We start from the raw sequence: 20,132 nt of genomic DNA on the forward strand, positions 1-20,132 counted from the left end.
GACCCATATATTAAAAAAAATTGAAATTTTTTAAAACTATCATTTATTCTCTATAAAATTTTTTTTAAGTATATACTCAAAGGTTAAATTATCGAGAATAATATAAAAAAAAACATTTTAATATTTATTCTGATAAATTAATTTATTATACAAGTGAATTCGTGATTAATTACCTTAAAAAAATTCGACTCAAATTTAACTAATAATAAATGAATTAATTACCGAAATCAAAACAATCAATTAATTCTTACCGCAACCGATGACGCAATAGTTAGTAGTATTACAAAAATTGTGCAATTCATTCTTAAAAACACTAATTATATAATTGAAAATATTATTATCGTAAAACAAGATGTCTGTTTATTTAAAACGAGCGTAATTAAAGAATCTTACACACCTCATTTATTAACGAACGGATTTAAAATATTCACATGTTTGTTTATTATGTAACATAACAAAGATAAAAGTTATTTCATAATGCGATTAAACACTTGGGAAAATATTAAATCAAATAATAATAATCCAACAATAAAAAATACATATATTAACAAAAAATTTATTTGTTTATATTTGACTGCGTTTAATATTTATAAATGATTAAAAAAATTAGAACCATGCGTATTGATTTATCCTAATTTATTAATAACTGACCTACTGATTCAATTCTTTGACTTACAAATGAGTAAATAATCAAATATTTACACGTGAAATAATGTCAAAGCCAAAGTTAAGATAAATATTTTATTTTGTTTTAAAATGATATTCATATTAAAGTTATAATTTAGCATTCTACTTTGCTATTCACGGTTTATCGCTCTGATTTCCCTCGAGTCTACGACGGTCACTTTTTATTACCGTACGGTAAATGAAATATGAATTAAAATAATAAAAATTTATACAATAAAATATAAATAAAATTAACTGTTAAAATTAACTCTTTACTTTTTACGGCTTAATTTTGTTTCATTTTTAGTTCAAGCTGGTGATAGGGCGTCTTTCAGCAGGTACCTCAGCTCATTTAAATCTTTTCTGAGCCCCCGGATCTCGTTCGTTTCCGATTCTACATGTTTTTTACGGAAGTAACGCATCACTAGCAGTCCCATTATTTCTTCAAATTTTTCATTGTTGTTCTCTGCAGTATTTTCCTAACAAAAAGAATTATTAACATTTATACTTATGTACTAATATTATTATAATATATCATAGGTCGTTTAGACAAAATCTTCTTTATCAGAGACAATATTCATTTTTACACCTCCGCTCTAGAATTTTAAAGATCGGGTATATAATTATCATACAGATACGGTTGTCACAAAATTTTCTTGCTTAATTTTAATATTGTAAAGAAGCTAGATCATTATCTACTTTGTTTCATGACAGCTGTATTTTATTTCGTGGATGACAGTTGTATTTTATTTTACTCGTAACAGCTGTATTTAGCAAGTGAATAAATAAATAATTTATGAAATAAATAACCGCGACCGACTATGATTTTTCGGGACAAAGGAGGTCTAATATTTTTTACAATTAATTCAGAGAAAAATTTTGGTAATTTTTTAAATGGTAGAATTTTATTCTCTATTGTGGAGGATTTAGAAAATTATGAAATAAATTTTTTTTAATATTTTACAATTTAAAAAATTCATACGTCTTAATTTTAATTAAAATTTCTTTATCATTAATTCATAAAGTATTAAATCTCTTTTTCTTTATAACAAATTATAAAAAAAAAATTTATATAAAATTATCACAATTTTTTTAGAATTTTGAGTGTTAATTAGCAATTGAAGATTTCTTAATATTTTTATTAAAATTAAAAAAATTTTTATGAATCTTTTTTTTTCAAACTAAATTATGACAAAAAAAATATTTTTACAAAATTACATTCCCAATTTTTAAAAATTGTAGAAATTTTGTGAATTTTTTTTCTCTAAAAAATAATTTATTTTTTAGTCAATAAAAGGCTTGAAAATTCAATAAAAAATTTTGAGTAGTTCAATTACTTCTATATGATCATTAGATACTTTTTTAAAGTTATAAAAAACTTCCAGATTCGATTAATCCCCAGGAAACTAGGAAGCCTCTCTAGCAGACAAATTTAATAAATAAAAAAAAAATTAATAACTAAAAACTTACAATATAACAGCCGTGTTTAAAGTTCCATCGAGCTCGTTTGGTTTTAGTTGGACGAAATAAAAGTTTTACGAACTCGACGATTGTGCGATACTCGCTACAAGTCGGGAGAAGATTGAAAGGGGGCGGTAACGAGTTCAGAGCCATGATATTGACGTAAACCTGAAAAGTTTTATTTTAGCAAGTTAAATTAAATCTTAAAAGTATATTAACTTCTAAAGTGATGTATAGTTTTATTACTTCTGTGCGAGCAAATGTCCACTCGACGTCGACGTTACGAGTAACTGCCGTGAATGTGTTCGACATGCAAGCGATCAACATGTTGAGGACAACTATCACAGAAATACACTCGAAACCTGGAAGAAAGTAATTATAATTTTTTTATTAAATCATATTTATAAAATTTATTTTATTAATTTTTATAGTACAAAAGGGAAAATTTTAGGCTTTAGAAATAATTTTCTTCGGTTGAAAATTTTCAGATGAAAATTTTTGCCTCCAATTGTTTAGAAAAATATAAAATATTTATGGAAGTATTAATCTTTGGATAAATTATTGAAAAATATAGTCAAGAAATTCAATCGGTTCTTGTTTTAAGGATATTTAATATTTGATGTTTATTTAATTTTCATACAATGTTTCGCCACTTTCGCAGCTTCCTCAGGTATTATAACATACTTATATTGATTACATACTTATATGATTAATTTTATCTGTTAATTAAATTATTACTACGTGTTAATATCTTTATATATATTTAAATTTTAATTAATATTACTGTCTGTTGTAGTACCTGAGGAAGCTGCGAAAGTGGCGAAACGTTGTATGAAAATTAAATAAACATCAAATATTAAATATCATTAAAATAAGAACCGATTGAATTATTATGAACCGTGGATAAGAACGTGAATAACGTAGCAAAGAAAATTATATGAAATTTTTTTTAATTTTTAATTAATTTTTCTTATTGACTTTGAAAAGAAGATATTTAAAATTTTCGGCTTTAGTTTCATTTATAAATATGCGTATAACTTTGAAAATACTTGTCCGATTGACAAAAAAAATTTAACTTGATAAAAGAAAAATTTTCGAATCAAGTAAAATTTACTTAAGGTAGTTAAGTTGTCGTGGTTAAAGTATAACGTCGAAAATTCTAAATTTTTGTATACTTATTAAGAACATAATGATACAATTACCCTAAAAATTGAAAGTCGATTGACCACTTATAACCCGAGATGAATTCAATTAAAAATTGGATATTTAACATTGATTGCATACGCTCTCTGCAGTTCTGTACCAGTTTCTCAGTTATAAAAAAAAACTGTCAGAAACTTTCAAAAAATTGACAATCTTTTAATATATTCGTTGTGAGTTTAAAAAAAAATTTTTTTTAATTTTTGATTGTATAATTATTTATAAATAACGGGTTAAAGTTCAACTACTTATGAAAAAGTATATATCTACGGAGTCGGACAGAAACAATTGTATGGGTTGCGTCTCCACAGATACAGTCTTGCGTAAAAATGATGGATTACTTAGCTACAAGCTCATATACTTTTGCGGCGCGTATTTTCTCTAATTTTTTGACAATATTGTACCATGACAACTACCTTAAGTGAACTTTTATGTTTACTTACCCGCGAATGCAAAGTATCCGATGCCTTCTGTGAAAGCATGCTCGTTGATAATTGACTCGGAATCACTTTCGCCGGGAAGGTTTTCTATTATGACATCCGCGGACTCGATGGTGCTCATACAGAAAATTGCCCAGAAAAGTGTTTTGAAAGTTGATAAAAAGTCGACGAAGGACGAGACTTGCTGGATTTTTATCTTTGACTCGTCGTCTACTTGGACCATTCCGTCGTAGTATTGATAGAGTCTTCCTAGACCTGTTTGCAGTAATTTTAAGTATAAGTTTGATTTTGGTTAAAAATTTTAGTAAAAGATGGTTGACTAATTTTGAAAATTAATTTATTATTTAAATAAAAATTCTTAATAATAAAGTTCTTAATAATATTTATTATTTAAAAATTAATTATTTAATATAAATAAAATTAGGTTGGCAATAGCCTAATCGGCTCGGTACCTGCATTTCGAAAGAGTGGGACCAGGGTTCGATTCCGGCGCGCACCAATATTTTTCAATGATTGTAAACTAAGAATATGTGTGTTTCATTGCCAGCCTCTGTACCGGTCGGGTTTTCTGTGGTTTTCCCATATAGTTATGGAGGTAAAATGTCATTATAGAAGTACCTCCATACTATTTAAGACCGTAATGCAAATGCAGGTACTGATTATAACGCGTAAGTCGGCCACAGTCGCAGCACATGTGTGTCGGGCATGAAAGAAAAAATCCCGACATGCAGGGGGGTGGGGACGAAAAAGTGGTTGAGAGTTATAATGACGGGGTTGAGAGATTATATTGCGGAGAAAAAAGTGGAGAGACAATAATTCCCCACCCTCCCTTGTAAAACACTCTACAGTGATACAAGTAAAACCATCCTCAATTATAACCTCAATTATATATATGTGTGTGTATATATGTATATATATATATATATATATATATACATATATATATATATATATATATATATATATATATATAATATATATAAATATATGAAAAATTGATTAGTATAACATCGGGATGAGCTTATTATCTTTAAAAATATCATTAGTTGACAAGATACAATGTCATTTCTTAATTATTGAAGTTTTGAAAGATATAAGCTCATCCCGATGTTACACTCATCGAGTTCTTTCATTTGAGTACCCACATAACATTTTTTATATATTTTATATATATGGTATTTGTGAAATATATAAATATATAAAATATATCAAAAATGCATGTGGGTACTCAAATGAAAGCTCTCGATGAGTATAAAATCAGAATGGGCTTATATTTACGAAAATGTTAATTATTGAAGAATGCCCATTACATATTGTTAACTAATGATGTTTTCAACTATACAAGCTCATTCCTAAAATTTCTAAATTTAAGACGTGTGTACATGACAACGTCTGTCGGGTCCGCTAGTATATATATATATATCTACATATTTTTTTTTGACAATTTTTAATTATAATTAGTTTATAAAAAAAAAATAAATAAAAACATTATAATAATAATTAAAATGAAATATTATTAAAAATAATAAATTAAATTTTTAATAATTAAATATAAAAAGGGTTTATAAAAATATTTTCTTTACAAAAATTTATTTATTTCTAAATTCATTTATTTTGGGAGTGAATGCGGAGTGGATTTTATTATTAATAAAAATTAACTCCTTCGCGGAGTAAATATCACTCCCGCTGGGAGTGAATCAATTAAAAATCATTCACTCTTCATTCACTCCGCGTTCACTCCGCAAATTTTTTACAGTGTACATTGAAATTTTTTATTTGAAAGTTTCAAATAATTGAGTGTAACAAATTATTTTTCAATTAATATTTTTTCATTTTTTCATTTAGACATAAAATATTTCGGATTAAAAAATTAAATTTTTCTACATGAATTTACTTATTAAATTTAAAGAAAAATTTTTTTATATTAGCAAGTTTTGTGCATTAAAAAAACTTCTTGAACCAAAAAAATAATTATGAATAGTTTCATTGTTTTAAATCAAGACAAAGTATTCAAATAAAATAAAATTTACAAAAAATTTTTTATTAAATCAATTCAATTTTTTTTAGTGTGTATTTGAATTGAAATGTCTTTAAGCTTAATTTAAAAATAAATTTTCAATTGATAAGTTGTAGAAAATATTTTTGAAGACCAAAATGTTATTAGTTTAAGTAAACTTTTTTTTTGTGAAACAATTATTAATGCTTGGAATAATTATTTACCTGCAGCAAAAGCAATTATGATAATACAAAAAAGGAGTAAAAATTTAGTAGCATCTTGTATCATTTTCCCCAGCGTTACTTGAAGTTGTCCAAGATTATAGTCAAGTTGGCAAAGAAAAATAAGTTTGAAAAAGGCCATTATTGTAGCAAGACATAGCGTACCCTCGGCAACTAGTGTCGGGTCATATTTGTGCCAATATTTACGCTCGAGATCTCTCTGGTCGTGAAGTCTCACATCTATAGCCGAAGCTATCCAGAAGATAAATGTCATGATAAATAATATGAGCATTACAACTTCGTACCTAAAAAATTAATCAACTGATAAAGTTATTGTTTCACCCACCGGATGATATCTTTTATGACTTTTATTACCAATTCCATCGAGAGCGAAAGTATCTGCTGGGGCCATGAATCATACATAGACGTATCGCAGCCCATATGAACGATATCACATAAATAACTAGCGGCACCTCGCACCCTGAAATCCATTTTATCAATCATCGAAAAAAATACACTTCCTGATCAATCATTTATATATTACAGAATTCATGTAGGATAACTGCGCGCAACCCCTTTATTTATGAATGGGAAGGGGAAAGTTTATGATATATGTAAAAAAATTAAAGGTTTGTTGGTTAAAAATTAGTTTATGCAAGAAAAACTCATATGGTTTGATTCGTTTACTTAAAAAATAAAATATTAAGAATCTGGTGCTGTAAAGGCAAATTTGCAAATTTGCTGTCATAGCAAAGATTGTCACACTGTACTGCAAATAACAATTAAAGTAAATTAATTTTTCTTTCTGTCAATAATGTATTTGAGCTTTTTTATTTAGCATAACATACAGTACGCGTCATTGATTCGTACCGGTTGAAAAATTTTAAGGTAAAATAGAAAAATCAAAATTTTGACATCTGTAAATAAAGAAATCAATAAAAGGAAAATCTTTATAAGCATCAATTTGAACGAAATTGAAAAAATAAATAACTCAAAATATCAATCACGATTAAAATAGAAATTTAAAATATTAGTAATGAAAATAATCACACACTTTATAAAATAAATAAAAGTAAAATTATAATATTAAAAAAAAAGACAACGATATAATTAGATAATTTTAAAATTTATCAAATATAAATATAGGCATTGGATAAAATAAAATGAACTAAATTCAGAGAAGTCAGTGAAAAGACATTTGAATATTTATATTTATAAAAATATTGATAGTTATTAATATATAAATTCTTAAACAATAGACATCTATAAATATAGACTAGACAATTTAGAAACCCGTGATTTTAGACATCTGTAAATTTTTATTTATATTAATTCATAAATTCAAATAAAAATACAATTAAATATAATTGAGGTTATAATTGAGGATGGTTTTACTTGTATCACTGTAGAGTGTTTTACAAGGGAGGGTGGGGAATTATTGTCTCTCCACTTTTTTTCTCCGCAATATAGTCTCTCAACCCCGTCATTATAACTCTCAACCACTTTTTCGTCCCCACCCCCCTGCATGTCGGGATTTTTTCATACCCGACACACATGTGCTGCGACTGTGGCCGACTTACGCGTTATAATCAGTACCTGCATTTGCATTACGGTCTTAAATAGTATGGAGGTACTTCTATAATGACATTTTACCTCCATAACTATATGGGAAAACCACAGAAAACCCGACCGGTACAGAGGCTGGCAATGAAACGCACATATTCTTAGTTTATAATCATTGAAAAATATTGGTGCGCGCCGGAATCGAACCCTGGTCCCACTCTTTCGAAATGCAGGTACCGAGCCGATTAGGCTATTGCCAACCTTCCAATTAAATATATAATTGCTTGCAATTTACGAGCTAATAAAAAATTGAAACAGAATTTCTCTAAGGCTCTAGAGCACTAGACCACAACCCTTGAATGTTTACGGAGTCGGTTCTCCAGGAGGTTGCGGATTAGGCAGCGGTGAGGTTCCCCGCGCTCCAAATAATAACCTCGACATTTTTTGAATAGTGAGTGTCGTATTTATCCTAGTTAACTACTCATGGAGGTTTACGGAGTCGGTACTCCAGGAGGATGTGGATTAGGCTGTTGCGGGATTCCCCGCGCTCCAAATAAATAACCTAGACATTTTTAAAATAGTAAGTGTCGTATTTATCAGAGTTAGCTACTCATGGAGGTTTAGGGAGTCAGTTCTCCAGGAGGTTGCGGATTAGGCAGCGGTGAGGTTCTCCGCGCTCCAAATAATAACCTAGACATTTTTAAAATAGTGAGTGTCGTTCTATCCTAGTTAGCTACTCATAGAGGTTTATGGAGTCGGTTCTCCAGGAGGTTGCGGATTAGGCAGTGGCGGGATTACCCGCACTCCGAATAATAACCTACTCTCTTAAAAGAAATCAGTGAAATTTCACTGATTCTAACCAGTGAATGCAATTTTACTGATGAATCAGTGAAGTTCACTGGTTGAATCAGTGAACAAAATATCTGCGCGCATGCGCGCTGTTATGTCCACTGGTTAGATCAGTGGAAATCCACTGATTCACCAGTGAAATTGTCATTTTCTGTTGAATCTCACCGCTGCCTGATCCGCAACCTCCTGGAGAACGACTCCGTAAACCTCCATGAGTAGCTAACTCTGATAAATACGACACTTACTATTTTAAAAATGTCTAGGTTATTTATTTGGAGCGCAGGAAATCCCGCAGCAGCCTAATCCACAACCTCCTGGAGAACCGACTCCGTAAACCTCCATGAGTAGTTAACTAGGATAAATACGACACTCACTGTTTTAAAAATATTTAGGTTATTATTTGGAGCGCGAGGAATCTCACAGCTGCTTTATCCACAACCTCCTGGAGAACCGACTCCGTAAGCCTCCATGAGTAGCTAACTCTGATAAATACGACACTTGCTATTTTAAAAATGTTTAGGTTATTTATTTGGAGCGCAGGAAGTCCCGCAGCAGCCTAATCCGCAACCTCCTGGAGAACCGACACCGTAAATATTCATGGGTTGTGGTCTCGTGCTCTAGAGCCTTATAGAAATTTTGTTTCAATTTTTTATTAGCTCGTAAATTGCAAGCAATTATATATTTAATTGTATTTTTATTTGAATTTATGAATTAATATAAATAAAAATTTACAGATGTCTAAAATCATGGGTTTCTAAATTGTCTAGTCTATATTTATAGATGTCTATTGTTTAAGAATTTATATATTAATAACTATCAATATTTTTATAAATATAAATGCTCAAATGTCTTTTTACTGACTTCTCTGAATTTAGTTCATTTTATTTTATCCAATGCCTATATTTATATTTGATAAATTTTAAAATTATCTAATTATATCGTTGTCTTTTTTTTTAATATTATAATTTTACTTTTATTTATTTTATAAAGTGTGTGATTATTTTAATTACTAATATTTTAAATTTCTATTTTAATCGTGATTGATATTTTGAGTTATTTATTTTTTCAATTTCGTTCAAATTGATGCTTGTAAAGATTTTCCTTTTATTGATTTATCTTTATTTACAGATGTCGAAATTTTAATTTTTCTATTTTACCTTAAAATTTTTCAACCGGTACGAATCAATGACGCGCACGGTATGAAGTTATGTTATGTGCCAATAAATTCATATAAGTATAATTAAAATCAGTATACATAAGGCATTAAAAATCCACAAACTTCCCTCAGCTGCGCAAATTTACCCCTCACGAGTGCGCACACTTACCCGCAGTACAGGGTAAGTGTGCGCATTTATAATCATTCAGATTAATCAGTTTTTTTTTCGATGTTAAGTTTTTAGAGTTTATTTCTTAATTTTATTATTACCCAAATAAATACTCTATAGGCGGCTTATTTTTATTTTTTTTTCGTAACAATGAAAATAGCAGACACTTGATAATTTTTGAATTTTATTTTAAAAATAAACTAGATCTAGAAAATTATTTTTGAAAAATTGCATTTATAATTTTTTTACAACTTCTAAATGTGTAATTTTTTTTCTAAATTTTTCTCGCTCTAATTTATTTGTTAAAAAAAAAATCCTAAAAATGATTACATGTTTCTCAATTTCAACTGCTACTAGTTTGAATTTTTAATTGCGCATTCTTGCCTCACATGACTTTATAAATACATAAATTTGTGTTAATTACCAGTATTTGGTGGGCCACGCAGCTGATTTTTTTTGTTGACATTCGACTGTAGAAAGCAAATCGTCAAGAAGACCAAGTAACTCGCGACAATTGAAATGTAACGATGAACGGGAATCTGCCACTTTCTGCCACGTTTTGAGCCTGGAGCAACCCAAACCCAGAGCGCCATGAACCAAAAGGTGGGTATCCTCCAAAAAACGGTCGCTATTTTGGCAGCTCGGGATTTTTTCGTCCACCCGTACCATTCTCCGATCCATTTATTTTCAATTACCTCGTGGATAAAGTGAAAAATAAATAAACTGTGAAACGAATTTCCCAAAATAAAGTTAACCTAAACCCTATGATAATAATAACAACAATAATATAAATAATGATAATAATACCTGTTGAACATTAGGATGGGCTACGAAAGCCTTCTGCTTGCACTCAATCGCCAGAAGTAATCGTGGAAAAATGAAATTCATGGAAAAAACCATCCCAGCTTTTCTTTCCAAAACATGTTCTACTTCATCGGCCTTTCTCGCACAGGCAATTAGCTCCGCTCCAAACCGTGTCACGTCCTATCAAATTAATAGTTTTGAAAGGGAAAATTCTCTTAGAAACTTTAAAAAATTTAATTTTTTTATAATTCAAAAATTTAATGTATTGAGAATCTACTTGCGAGAGGAAAAATTAAAATATTTAATTTTGACTGAATCATTGCACATATTTAAAAGTGAAAAATTTTTGAACTAAGAAAATCATTTTGAAAATTATTGTTACTTTGAATTAAAAAGAAAATTCTTTAAAATTATTTTTTGGCTCAAAAATTTTTTTCTTAAATCAAAGAGCTCAAAAGGCAACCAATTGGAAGATTTTCGAGCATTTCAAGCTCGAAAAAAGCGGAAAGTTCCAGGGATGAGGTCTATGAAGCTAGCCTGAACTCGTCCATCATGCATTGACTTATTATTCAAACAACAAAATTTATTTGTGGTGCTAAATTTGTTGCTTTTTTGTTGTTAATTAGTTGCTCTATTTAGAATATTGTTGTTTGTTTAAATTCCGAGAAATCAATAATAAATATCCGTCCAAGATGGGTCTTGCCACTGCTAACTTGATACGCCCCCAGGGATGGACTACCGGTCAACAGCTTTTCAGTTTTTTTTTTAATAAGCTTAGGTCAGAAATAAAAAGCTATTTTATTTGCTTTACATTAATAGAAAAATAGTGACAAATACAGAACTTTTGGAGCTTGTGCCAGTTCGAAGAAAATTTCACTAATTCACTATTTTGTAAAAAAAAATTATTTTTGTACTCTTCAAAATTCAAACAAAATAATATTAAAACTCCAAAATTCTATAATTATTTTATCACCTATTAAAACAATTACCAAAAAATGACTCTTGAGCCGTTTTAAGGGATTTTCCCCGTAATAAATTTTTTATAAAATTTATAACAAAAAAACAAGAATTTAAAAAAAAAAACCTGCGATAGTTGTTTGTAAAACTTGTGCCATTCCCGTTGCACGACAGCAGCTCTTGTAAGTTCGGATGAAAGTTGAAAGGCTTTGAGAATAGGGTCCGAAGAAATATGACAAATATGAGCAGGATTCGAGAAGGCTTGATACCGGGCCAGTCTTTTTTTGTCGAGTGTCAAAGGGTCCTCATTTTCCTTTTCACGCCTGAAATAAAAGAAAATTCACTAAAAAAGTTCCAAGCAAAAATCTCAAAAATAAAACAATTGAATTACTTGCAAATTTCTCGACAGTAGCAATCAGGCGGATGAGGTTTCGTGATTGAATGTCCTCTATCAGTAAGTAATTTAATCATATCAAAATGTCCGTAGGCCGCAGCAACATCCATAGGTGTAGTTTCGTCCAAAAATTCCGAACTATCTACAGCGCCAGCGAACTCCGAGTGAGGACGTTGCTCCTCCATTTTGTTGAGAATCATCACCGCCATTTGCTGTTGGTTGTCTCGGATCGCGTGTAGGGCGGTGTCACTGCAGTCGACGTTCGGAACCGAAAGTAACAGTTCCAGCATTTGTATGTCGCGTTCTAACACGGCTATATGAAGGGCTGAGAGGTTCTGCAGGCATAAATGTGAGGTTAGAATGCGTCACATCAGCTAAAAGTCAGCGTTAGCGTAAGTTATAGGTTGATGCGACAGTAAAATTAGTAAATTAGTAAATGGAAATTGAGGAGCTGATATTGGATTGTGGAGGGCGTGAGAAAGGCTCGAGGGAGTGAGAGAAGAAATTTCATAGTTGTAAGTGAATTTTGGGATGGAAGAGAGAGGGAAGAAAGCGGGATTTGTGAAGCTGTCGGCCCGAGAACCGACAAAGAAGTTGACGCCATGTTTTTTATTGAGAACCTTGGAGTCTGTTACATCCTCAACACTGAGAGTTGACAATAGACGGTAGTATTATACTCTGTATAGTAATATAAGAAAAAGACCAAGTGACAGAAGGCGAATAACATCAGAAATGTGGGTAACGGAATAACCCCCGTTGTGAAGGCATCGGTAGTTTATAGGCCACTTAAAGAATCCTCGGAAAAGCCGCTCTTTTCAATAAACGCCGCTCCTTTGGTATGGATCTGACTCTAACACTGTTATGGCGTTATGTTGCTGTACTGGTTGCGTCAATTGCCTTTTTTTATTATATTGGGAACATTTGATCCTGAATAAGGCTAATTTAATGTGCCCCGTCACTTTACCGCACGCGTTTCATTCTTTCTCCGAGTCATTCATGCCCTTACCTTACAGGATACCTTACAGGATACCTTACATCTGGATCTCGATCTAGATCTCAACTTGTACTGGTGGAGATTAGACGTGTTTACTAAATATTAGGCTTTTATGATGCATCAGAGGCCCGATGCCGGTTTTTTCAGGTCTCATCAGGATGAATTAGACTTTTTTGTTGTGTGATAGTTTTCAAATTATTGTCTTGTTAGGTTCTGATTTATGACCGGAGATACACTTTTAGCGTTTTATTTTCGGTATTAACTTAAACATTTTAGGCAATAGATAAAATATAAATTCTATTGTCGAATTTAAACTTTTGAATTTACCAAGTTACACTTTAGAGGTTGTAATTTATCAAATTTATCATCGAATAATTTTATTAAAGTCGCCGACTAAATTCCAAAATAAAGTCAGGTCATTATTTAAACGCGAGGAATTATTTGTTTTTTATATATTCAGAACAGCCTTTTAATTTTTACACTGTTGTAATATTTTTGGTAGTTAGTAACTCTAGTATTATGGCTAATATTTAATATGGCCGATGTCTACATTTTACAGTTTTTGTTTCAACAAAAATTTCAGTGCCTAATTTTAGTTAAATTAGTTTTATCAACATTTTTGTAGTAATTTAACGCACGCTGACGTTTGAAAATAATTATAGTAAATTGTGTTAACAAATTGACAATAAGTTTGTGTCTTGGATAGATTTATTGTGTGATTTATACGAAGCTTTAAAAATTTTTTTCGTCGATTAAAATCATGAAATTTTAAAAGACCAACAAAATTTAAAATCGTCCAGTTGTATTACTAACCCGACCATTGTTCCTACTATGGAAATTAATTGAATAATTTATTTTAATAAGGTATAATCATAGAATATTCATTACACAAGCTAATATCATTATCATAATTATTATAACTATAAGTAGTAGTAGAGACTAAATTAAAATTTTCGGTATAAATAACTCATTGAAAATACCTGATAGTTAACAGCATTAATTTTAAAATGTGGATTAGCTTTAAGAAACTTTTTAACACATGTCAGATTTCCATTGGCAACAAAGTCAAAGAAATACTTCTCAACACTGGTAAGTTGCGGTAAAACAACTCCTTGGCTCTGCCGGAAGAGAACAAAGTTAAATTTCCTTTGAAAAGAAGCAAAACCTTAAAACTATCTGTAATCTAAAAAAATTCAAGTACAATAACCTTAACTTTGTCAAGTTCATCTTCTGAGGAAGCGTCTGGCGCCTCAGTTTCTTCCATTCTACTCTCATTTCCTCTCACTTCTCAAGAACATCCCTTATTTAGCTTCAATATCAAAACAATTGTCTCAATCTGGTCCTCGAATCTAACCCAGTAAATTCACAATAAAATAAAATAAAATAACTTATAAATATTCAATGAAACGTAAGCAACTATATCTTATTTGACATAACAATAAATTATAAACAAAAGAGGTTACAAACAAAAATAATTATTATGATACAAATTCAGGACGCATAAAACGAACTAATCAGATAGAAATTTATTTGGAGAAAAAGTTTCCGGCAATTATAATAGTACATATTGGTTTTTGCATTTAAGGCATTTTATGTATTTCTTCATTTTTAATTGTTAATGACGTTACTTCATTTATATTTATTTATTAATTTATAACCTTATGTTTTTGGATTAATTATAATAATTATAATAGATAAATCAATAATAATAAATTAATAATTATAATAAGAGATAAATATCTATGCAGAAAATTGAAGAAAAAAATTTTTTTTAACTTTGAACGCAATTTTTCAAAAATATTTTTTTCTCATTTATTTGTTTTTTAAATAAAATAAAAAAAAAAAAACAGTGTAACGTTGGAGAGTTTTTAGTATTATTATTGGAATAATAAATTTGAAATAACATTTTTATAAAAAATTTTCTCAAACTAAGTATCTTTCTTCACAGAGATAGAAGTTTAAACAGTTCCAAATAATTTTTGAAAAAAAAAAAAAAAAAAAAATAAAAACATACAAACATAAAAATAATAATGACAAACTTCTTCAGTGATTATTGTTAAATCTAATATTATTAATAACATAAGAATAATAATAAAAAATAACAACCATTTATTAATTTAGCATTGAATCTATTTCATCCTTCAATATATACATAATTTATAACTTTTACTACGTACAATCATTTTACGATATAATTCGATAAAAATATAATAATAATATTATTAATAAAAAAAATAATAATAAAATAATATTATAACTTAAGCTTTACAAAAAGTAAAAAGCAAAAAATCTAGTCTTTATTTTTTAATAATTAACTTAACTAAACAATTACAATAATTATAATAATAATAAAAATAATTATAATAATAATAAAATAAAAATATAGTACAGTTAATTAACTGATAAATATGTTTTTTTTTTATTTTTGGGTTTTCCAAAAGATCTAAAATAATTATAAAAGCGATCGATTATTATTTACAAATACGCATAAGTACGTAAATTAATTAATAATTAAAAAAATGCGACTGAGACTGGCCATTATTTCTCTACGACTTAATAATAAGAATATAAATTTGTTTTGTTTATAAATAGTTATAAAATAATTAATAATTATAATTCATATTTATATATAAATATTTATAAAATTCATTGTATTTTTTTTTTATTTTCATATCTTAATGATTGATTTAAATTAAGCATTACATCTTTGACATAATGAATTCCTTTAATTAAATAAATTGTCACCTTGCCGAGTCAAATATAAGGTAATTTTTAATTAGTATATCATTGAAGACGGCAGGACGTATGCAGAAATTTTGTAAAGGAAAGACGGGTACCAATGAACACCTTGGGGTTCAGAGTCCTCGATTTCGCGGTCTTGGATCTCGTTGGTAGCCAAATCCTCGTCTTCTTCTAGTTTCTCGTCCGGAACTTCAGAAAATGAATTATAGCTGGGCACAAAGAAGCTGTAAATGCTCTCCAAGGACGACTGGATGTAATGGAAGACTCTGAAGGGCATGAAGGCATAGTGGGCCAAAGTTTGGCTGTCAACGACTGCGTAGCAAGAAGCGACAACATCGTCTATCAAGACAGTTCCTTCACTGGTGAGTGGAGCGTACACTCCGCTGTCAAGGATTAGTTTTGCTTCAATTACCGAGTCCCAGCGTAATCTGAGCTCTTCTGCAGAAGAAGAAGAAGATAAAATTGATGGAACAGAATCCTGGACCAAGATACGGTCGCCAATTTTAACCCGAGCGGCGAAAGTCACTGTCTCCTTATCGCTCTGCTGGACCGGTACCAAGTGCGCGGGTGTAAGGGTCAAATGTTTCCCGGATGCTGTTGTGAGCTTGATAAACTGTCGCTTCTCCATTGGCTGGCGGTCCATAAACGCCAGGACCTCGCTGTAGACAACGTTGCCGCGAGAGTCCAAGGCTGCTACTTTCTCGCCCACTTTCAGGTCTGACAGCGCTTTTTGGCTGCCGTCTGATGTTCGGATTAGACTTTTTCCGGGGAAACAACCGCCTGATTTTCCTACTGATGATGATTCTGTTGGAAAATAAAAATAATTGTTATTATTATTTGATTTTAGGAAGATAAATTATTTTAGGAAGTAATTATTGGAATTTTTTTAAGATTAATCTTCTCTAGATTTTGAGAACGATCATTAATTCGAGATATCAATGGAAGAGATAAAAGTCTCATTTCTCATCCAGAAAATTGTCGTAGAAGCTTCGAGGGCTTAGAGAAACGAATTGAGCGGAATAAACTACTGACATTTGTATTGATTTAGTTGAAAGGATTTCACGAGTTAGAGCGGAAAAATGTTGCTATTTTTTTTATCTTGAAACTCGAGTCTTGCTAGCTTTGAGATGAAAAAAATAAAAAATACGGCTCGATAGCAAACTGAACTAAAAAGTATAAAATAATTTTAAATGAGTTTGGAATGAAAATAGATATCAAAGATTAACAAAAAATTCATTTTATTGTAAAAAAAAATTGAAAGAAAAACTTTGACTTAATTCAAGAAATTTTTAGTCTTCCTTAGTATTTTTTTCTGCCAAAAAAAATTACCCTCGAGTCAAGAATTTTTTTTTCTGAGTACTTTTTATTTTTTCAATCTAAAATTTCTCTTTCTTCTTTTACAATAAGCTTACAAAAATTCTGCAGTCTAATTTTTATAATTTCTTTATTCATTTTTCCAGAAAAAACTGGTTACCTTAATGAGGTTTTGCAAACAAACGATTAAATTATTTTGATAATATTAATTATAATAAATAAGTTTTATAATTCTACTCAAGCAGATTAGATTAATGTGTTTACAATCATAATTATTTAAATAATAAACAAGAGTAATAAAATGCAAAAATCTTTAGAGTAAAATCTCAATATTAGTTTAGATTATCCTTGGAGCCTTGAAATGTAAGTTTGGCAATAGAAGAAGACTACCCGCGATAGCGCCGTTAAAGAAGACAACTATTTAACCTTCCACGGAAAATTTCCGATCGTAAAACAAAAATTTAAACAAAATTGCTGCAACCAATAAAATTTCTCAAATCAATTTTATATTTATTGCATCCATTTATTCGGCGTAAAATTCAAAGGGGAATCCCTTTATTATCTAAATCGAAATATTTATCTTATATTACGAATTACTTTTTGTTTAATAAAATATACAGTTGAATTTAAATCAGGTAATTTACTTAATTGTAAATTTTTATTATCAATAAAAGCGAGCATTGATAAAATAAAAATAATAAATGTTTGTTTATAAATATAATACTCGTAAGATTTCTCAACTCTAAATTCTTATCAATAAAATATTTTTAATGCAATCAATTAGAATGCCTGATGACTCGTACCGGGCTTGTAAAAACAGTAACAGTTTAAGAAATTAATTTTATTTTATTTATGACTGATAAACAATAAATTTAAAACGAAAAGTTCTATAAATTTAACTCCTAAGTTTTTCTTATCTCTCGTTTAATTTAACATTATACTATCTCTGAATTTTTTCTATTTTATTTTTATTTTTTTTTTCTTTCTAAAATAACATTCTTATTCTTATTCTCATTGGGCATCCTCATATCCGACGATATATTACACGCGGCAGTGTCATCAATACAACCGCTTGAAAAGTTCTTAAATATATTCTTTTTAAAAAAAACATATTAACGCGTCGTTTTACTTCAGAACCTTCCGCTTTCGAGTAAATCAAAGATTTAATGCCCGGTGCTGACTATATTCTTCCATATATCCATGTAAGATATATACATATGTGTATACATACTCTGACTCCTGGCTTAAGCTTGCTGCTTCTTATTTTCACCTTTTCTCTTTTTACTTAACACTTTAAAACAAAAATATTTTTGGAAAAGCACTTACCTGATTTAACGGAACAGTGGATGTGAGATCGGGATTCGTAGTAGACCCAGTCGAAGCCAGCTTCAAAAGCGAGCCTTGCAAGCATTCCATACTTGGAACGATCTCGATCACTTGTCGTTACATCAACGGCTCGTCCTTCGTAGTGAAGCGAATCTGTTGCGTGTTTTCCTTCCTCATCCCACCCTTCAGTGACGCGTAATTTGACTCCTGGCCATTGATTCATTACAGATATTGCTAATGTATTCAGTCTCTCTTTACATCTCTGGAAAATAAATTTTTTAAGTGGTATTAGTATTTGTTTTTTATTAAAAGTAATTTTTTTTCATATGAATTTTTTAAGCAAGTTTAAGTTCTAAATGTTTTAAGAAATTATTTTAAGGAAAAAATTCATTAATTTTAAGCTTTTTGAAATTGGTGAAAAATCTAAGATTTGAGCTTTTATTGAAGTGAAACTTCTTTATCGACATATGAGAGAAAGTTTATAGCAATGTAAAAAAAATCGTCACAATCTTCGGTTACGCGCCATGTTATTTTTTTTTTTTTTTTTTATCAAAGTTCAGTATAGCGCCGTAAAGAATAAATCTAAAAACAAAAAAAAAACAAATTAATTGATAATTTAAAAATAAAAAAAAATACAATTATTAGTAAATAAAAATATGTATACGTACATCTTTTTTATTTATTTGTTTCTAAAGATTTATCTATTCATTTTTAATTCTATAAAATCATTGCATGTCTACAAGATTAATTGTCATTATATAATTGTATTACTTTGAATAGATAATTCCAATTATTTACTCATAACTTGTGTAATTGAGTTAGTTATTAAATATCTGTTTTGAATTATTTTTACTAAGTTATAGAAGAAAATATGAATATTAAAGTTCTTTACATAATTTTTATAAACCGATTAAATAATGGTAGAGTTTAAAAAATGACAACAATGGTAATGATGATGAGATCATAATTGATGAATTACAATGATTATAATAAAAGCAATGATAAAATGAATTACTCATATTATTGGTATGCATGTCTATAATACAAAAATATGTTTAATTTAATCTTGAAAAATTATTTTTCGCGTGCCTCATCTAGCCAATTTCTGTGAAGTTGTAAATAGTAAAAAAATTATAAGTCATAAAGAAGTTTCACTTCTTACTTGTGTACTCTGGTACACACACATATTTTTTTTTTATTATAAAAATTTACACATGTAAAAAAAATAAAGTATTTTGACCAAAGTTACTCTAAAAATTACCATAAAAATTTTTGCACACAAAAAAAAGGCTCACTTGAGCCAAGAAAATATTTTTCTTCCTAATTATTTTTTTGAGCGAAAAAAAAAATTTTTTTTGACACAAGAAATTTCACTTATTCCAATAAAATTAATTCTCTTGCTTTAAGAAATACGTATCTCGATCCAAGAAAATTTATTTAAGTCAAGAAAATCTTCTTGTTTTGAGAAAATTTAGCCTCTTGCTCCAAAAAATTTAGTTCTTGGTATATAAGTAAATTTTCTTGTCTTGAGAAAATTTCTCTCTTGCTTCAAACAATTAAATATAAAGATAGAAGTCAATTTTCATTAATATTGTTATTGCTTAACATGTCAAATGGGAAGATCGAATATATTGAACCATTTTTTTTCATTTAATATGTATAATTTCACGCTGAAATAATATAAAATGGGTATCAAATATTCACGAGAAAAATTTTCTCAAGGTGAGAAAATTTTTTTCTCAGCTGAAGTAAGTGGCGCTGCTTCCCTGAAGTATCTAAAAATTTTGATCAAATATAAAAATTTGTTGTATCAAGTATTTATAATAATTTGAATTAAGAAAAAATGACTTGCACCAAGAATAGAATTTCAAGAAAAATTT

The 20,132-nt window shown here is 29.2% G+C and overlaps 2 protein-coding genes across 2 annotated transcripts in view; both read right to left on the reverse strand.

Annotated features, from left to right (window-relative positions):
• Positions 1-626: 626 nt before the first annotated feature.
• LOC123265350 (short transient receptor potential channel 4-like) lies at positions 627-13,126 on the reverse strand. Its single transcript, XM_044729072.1, has 10 exons — positions 11,874-13,126; positions 11,556-11,805; positions 10,529-10,705; positions 10,146-10,416; positions 6,360-6,465; positions 5,988-6,289; positions 3,771-4,022; positions 2,374-2,489; positions 2,137-2,295; positions 627-1,145 (listed from the first exon to the last, which is right to left on the reverse strand). The coding sequence occupies exons 1-10, from the start codon at positions 12,164-12,166 to the stop codon at positions 975-977; spliced, it is 2,097 nt and encodes a 698-aa protein (XP_044585007.1). The 5' UTR covers positions 12,167-13,126; the 3' UTR covers positions 627-974.
• Positions 13,127-15,512: 2,386 nt separating this feature from the next.
• LOC123264969 (sonic hedgehog protein A) overlaps positions 15,513-20,132 on the reverse strand; it is a 53,819-nt gene continuing 49,199 nt past the window's right edge. The window contains exons 2-3 of the mRNA XM_044728517.1: positions 18,253-18,514; positions 15,513-16,416 (exon numbers count right to left, since the gene is read on the reverse strand). Of these exons, the coding sequence (XP_044584452.1) occupies positions 15,647-16,416; positions 18,253-18,514 (1,032 nt within the window). The 3' untranslated portion in view covers positions 15,513-15,646. The remainder of the gene's footprint in view (positions 16,417-18,252; positions 18,515-20,132) is intronic.

Source organism: Cotesia glomerata, linkage group LG5 (genome assembly GCF_020080835.1).
Source record: "Cotesia glomerata isolate CgM1 linkage group LG5, MPM_Cglom_v2.3, whole genome shotgun sequence".
NCBI classification, from domain to species: domain Eukaryota; kingdom Metazoa; phylum Arthropoda; class Insecta; order Hymenoptera; family Braconidae; genus Cotesia; species Cotesia glomerata.

Excerpts from the sequence above, each read along its gene's own strand:
- LOC123265350 (XM_044729072.1), bottom strand. The coding sequence starts at position 12,166 with ATGCTGGAACTGTTACTTTCGGTTCCGAACGTCGACTGCAGTGACACC. Across the intron at positions 6,290-6,359 it reads TTTCGCTCTCGATGGAATTG|GTACGAAGTTGTAATGCTCA; the intron begins GTAATAAAAGTC and ends TTAATTTTTTAG. Across the intron at positions 2,490-3,770 it reads CGGATACTTTGCATTCGCGG|GTTTCGAGTGTATTTCTGTG; the intron begins GTAAGTAAACAT and ends ACTTTCTTCCAG.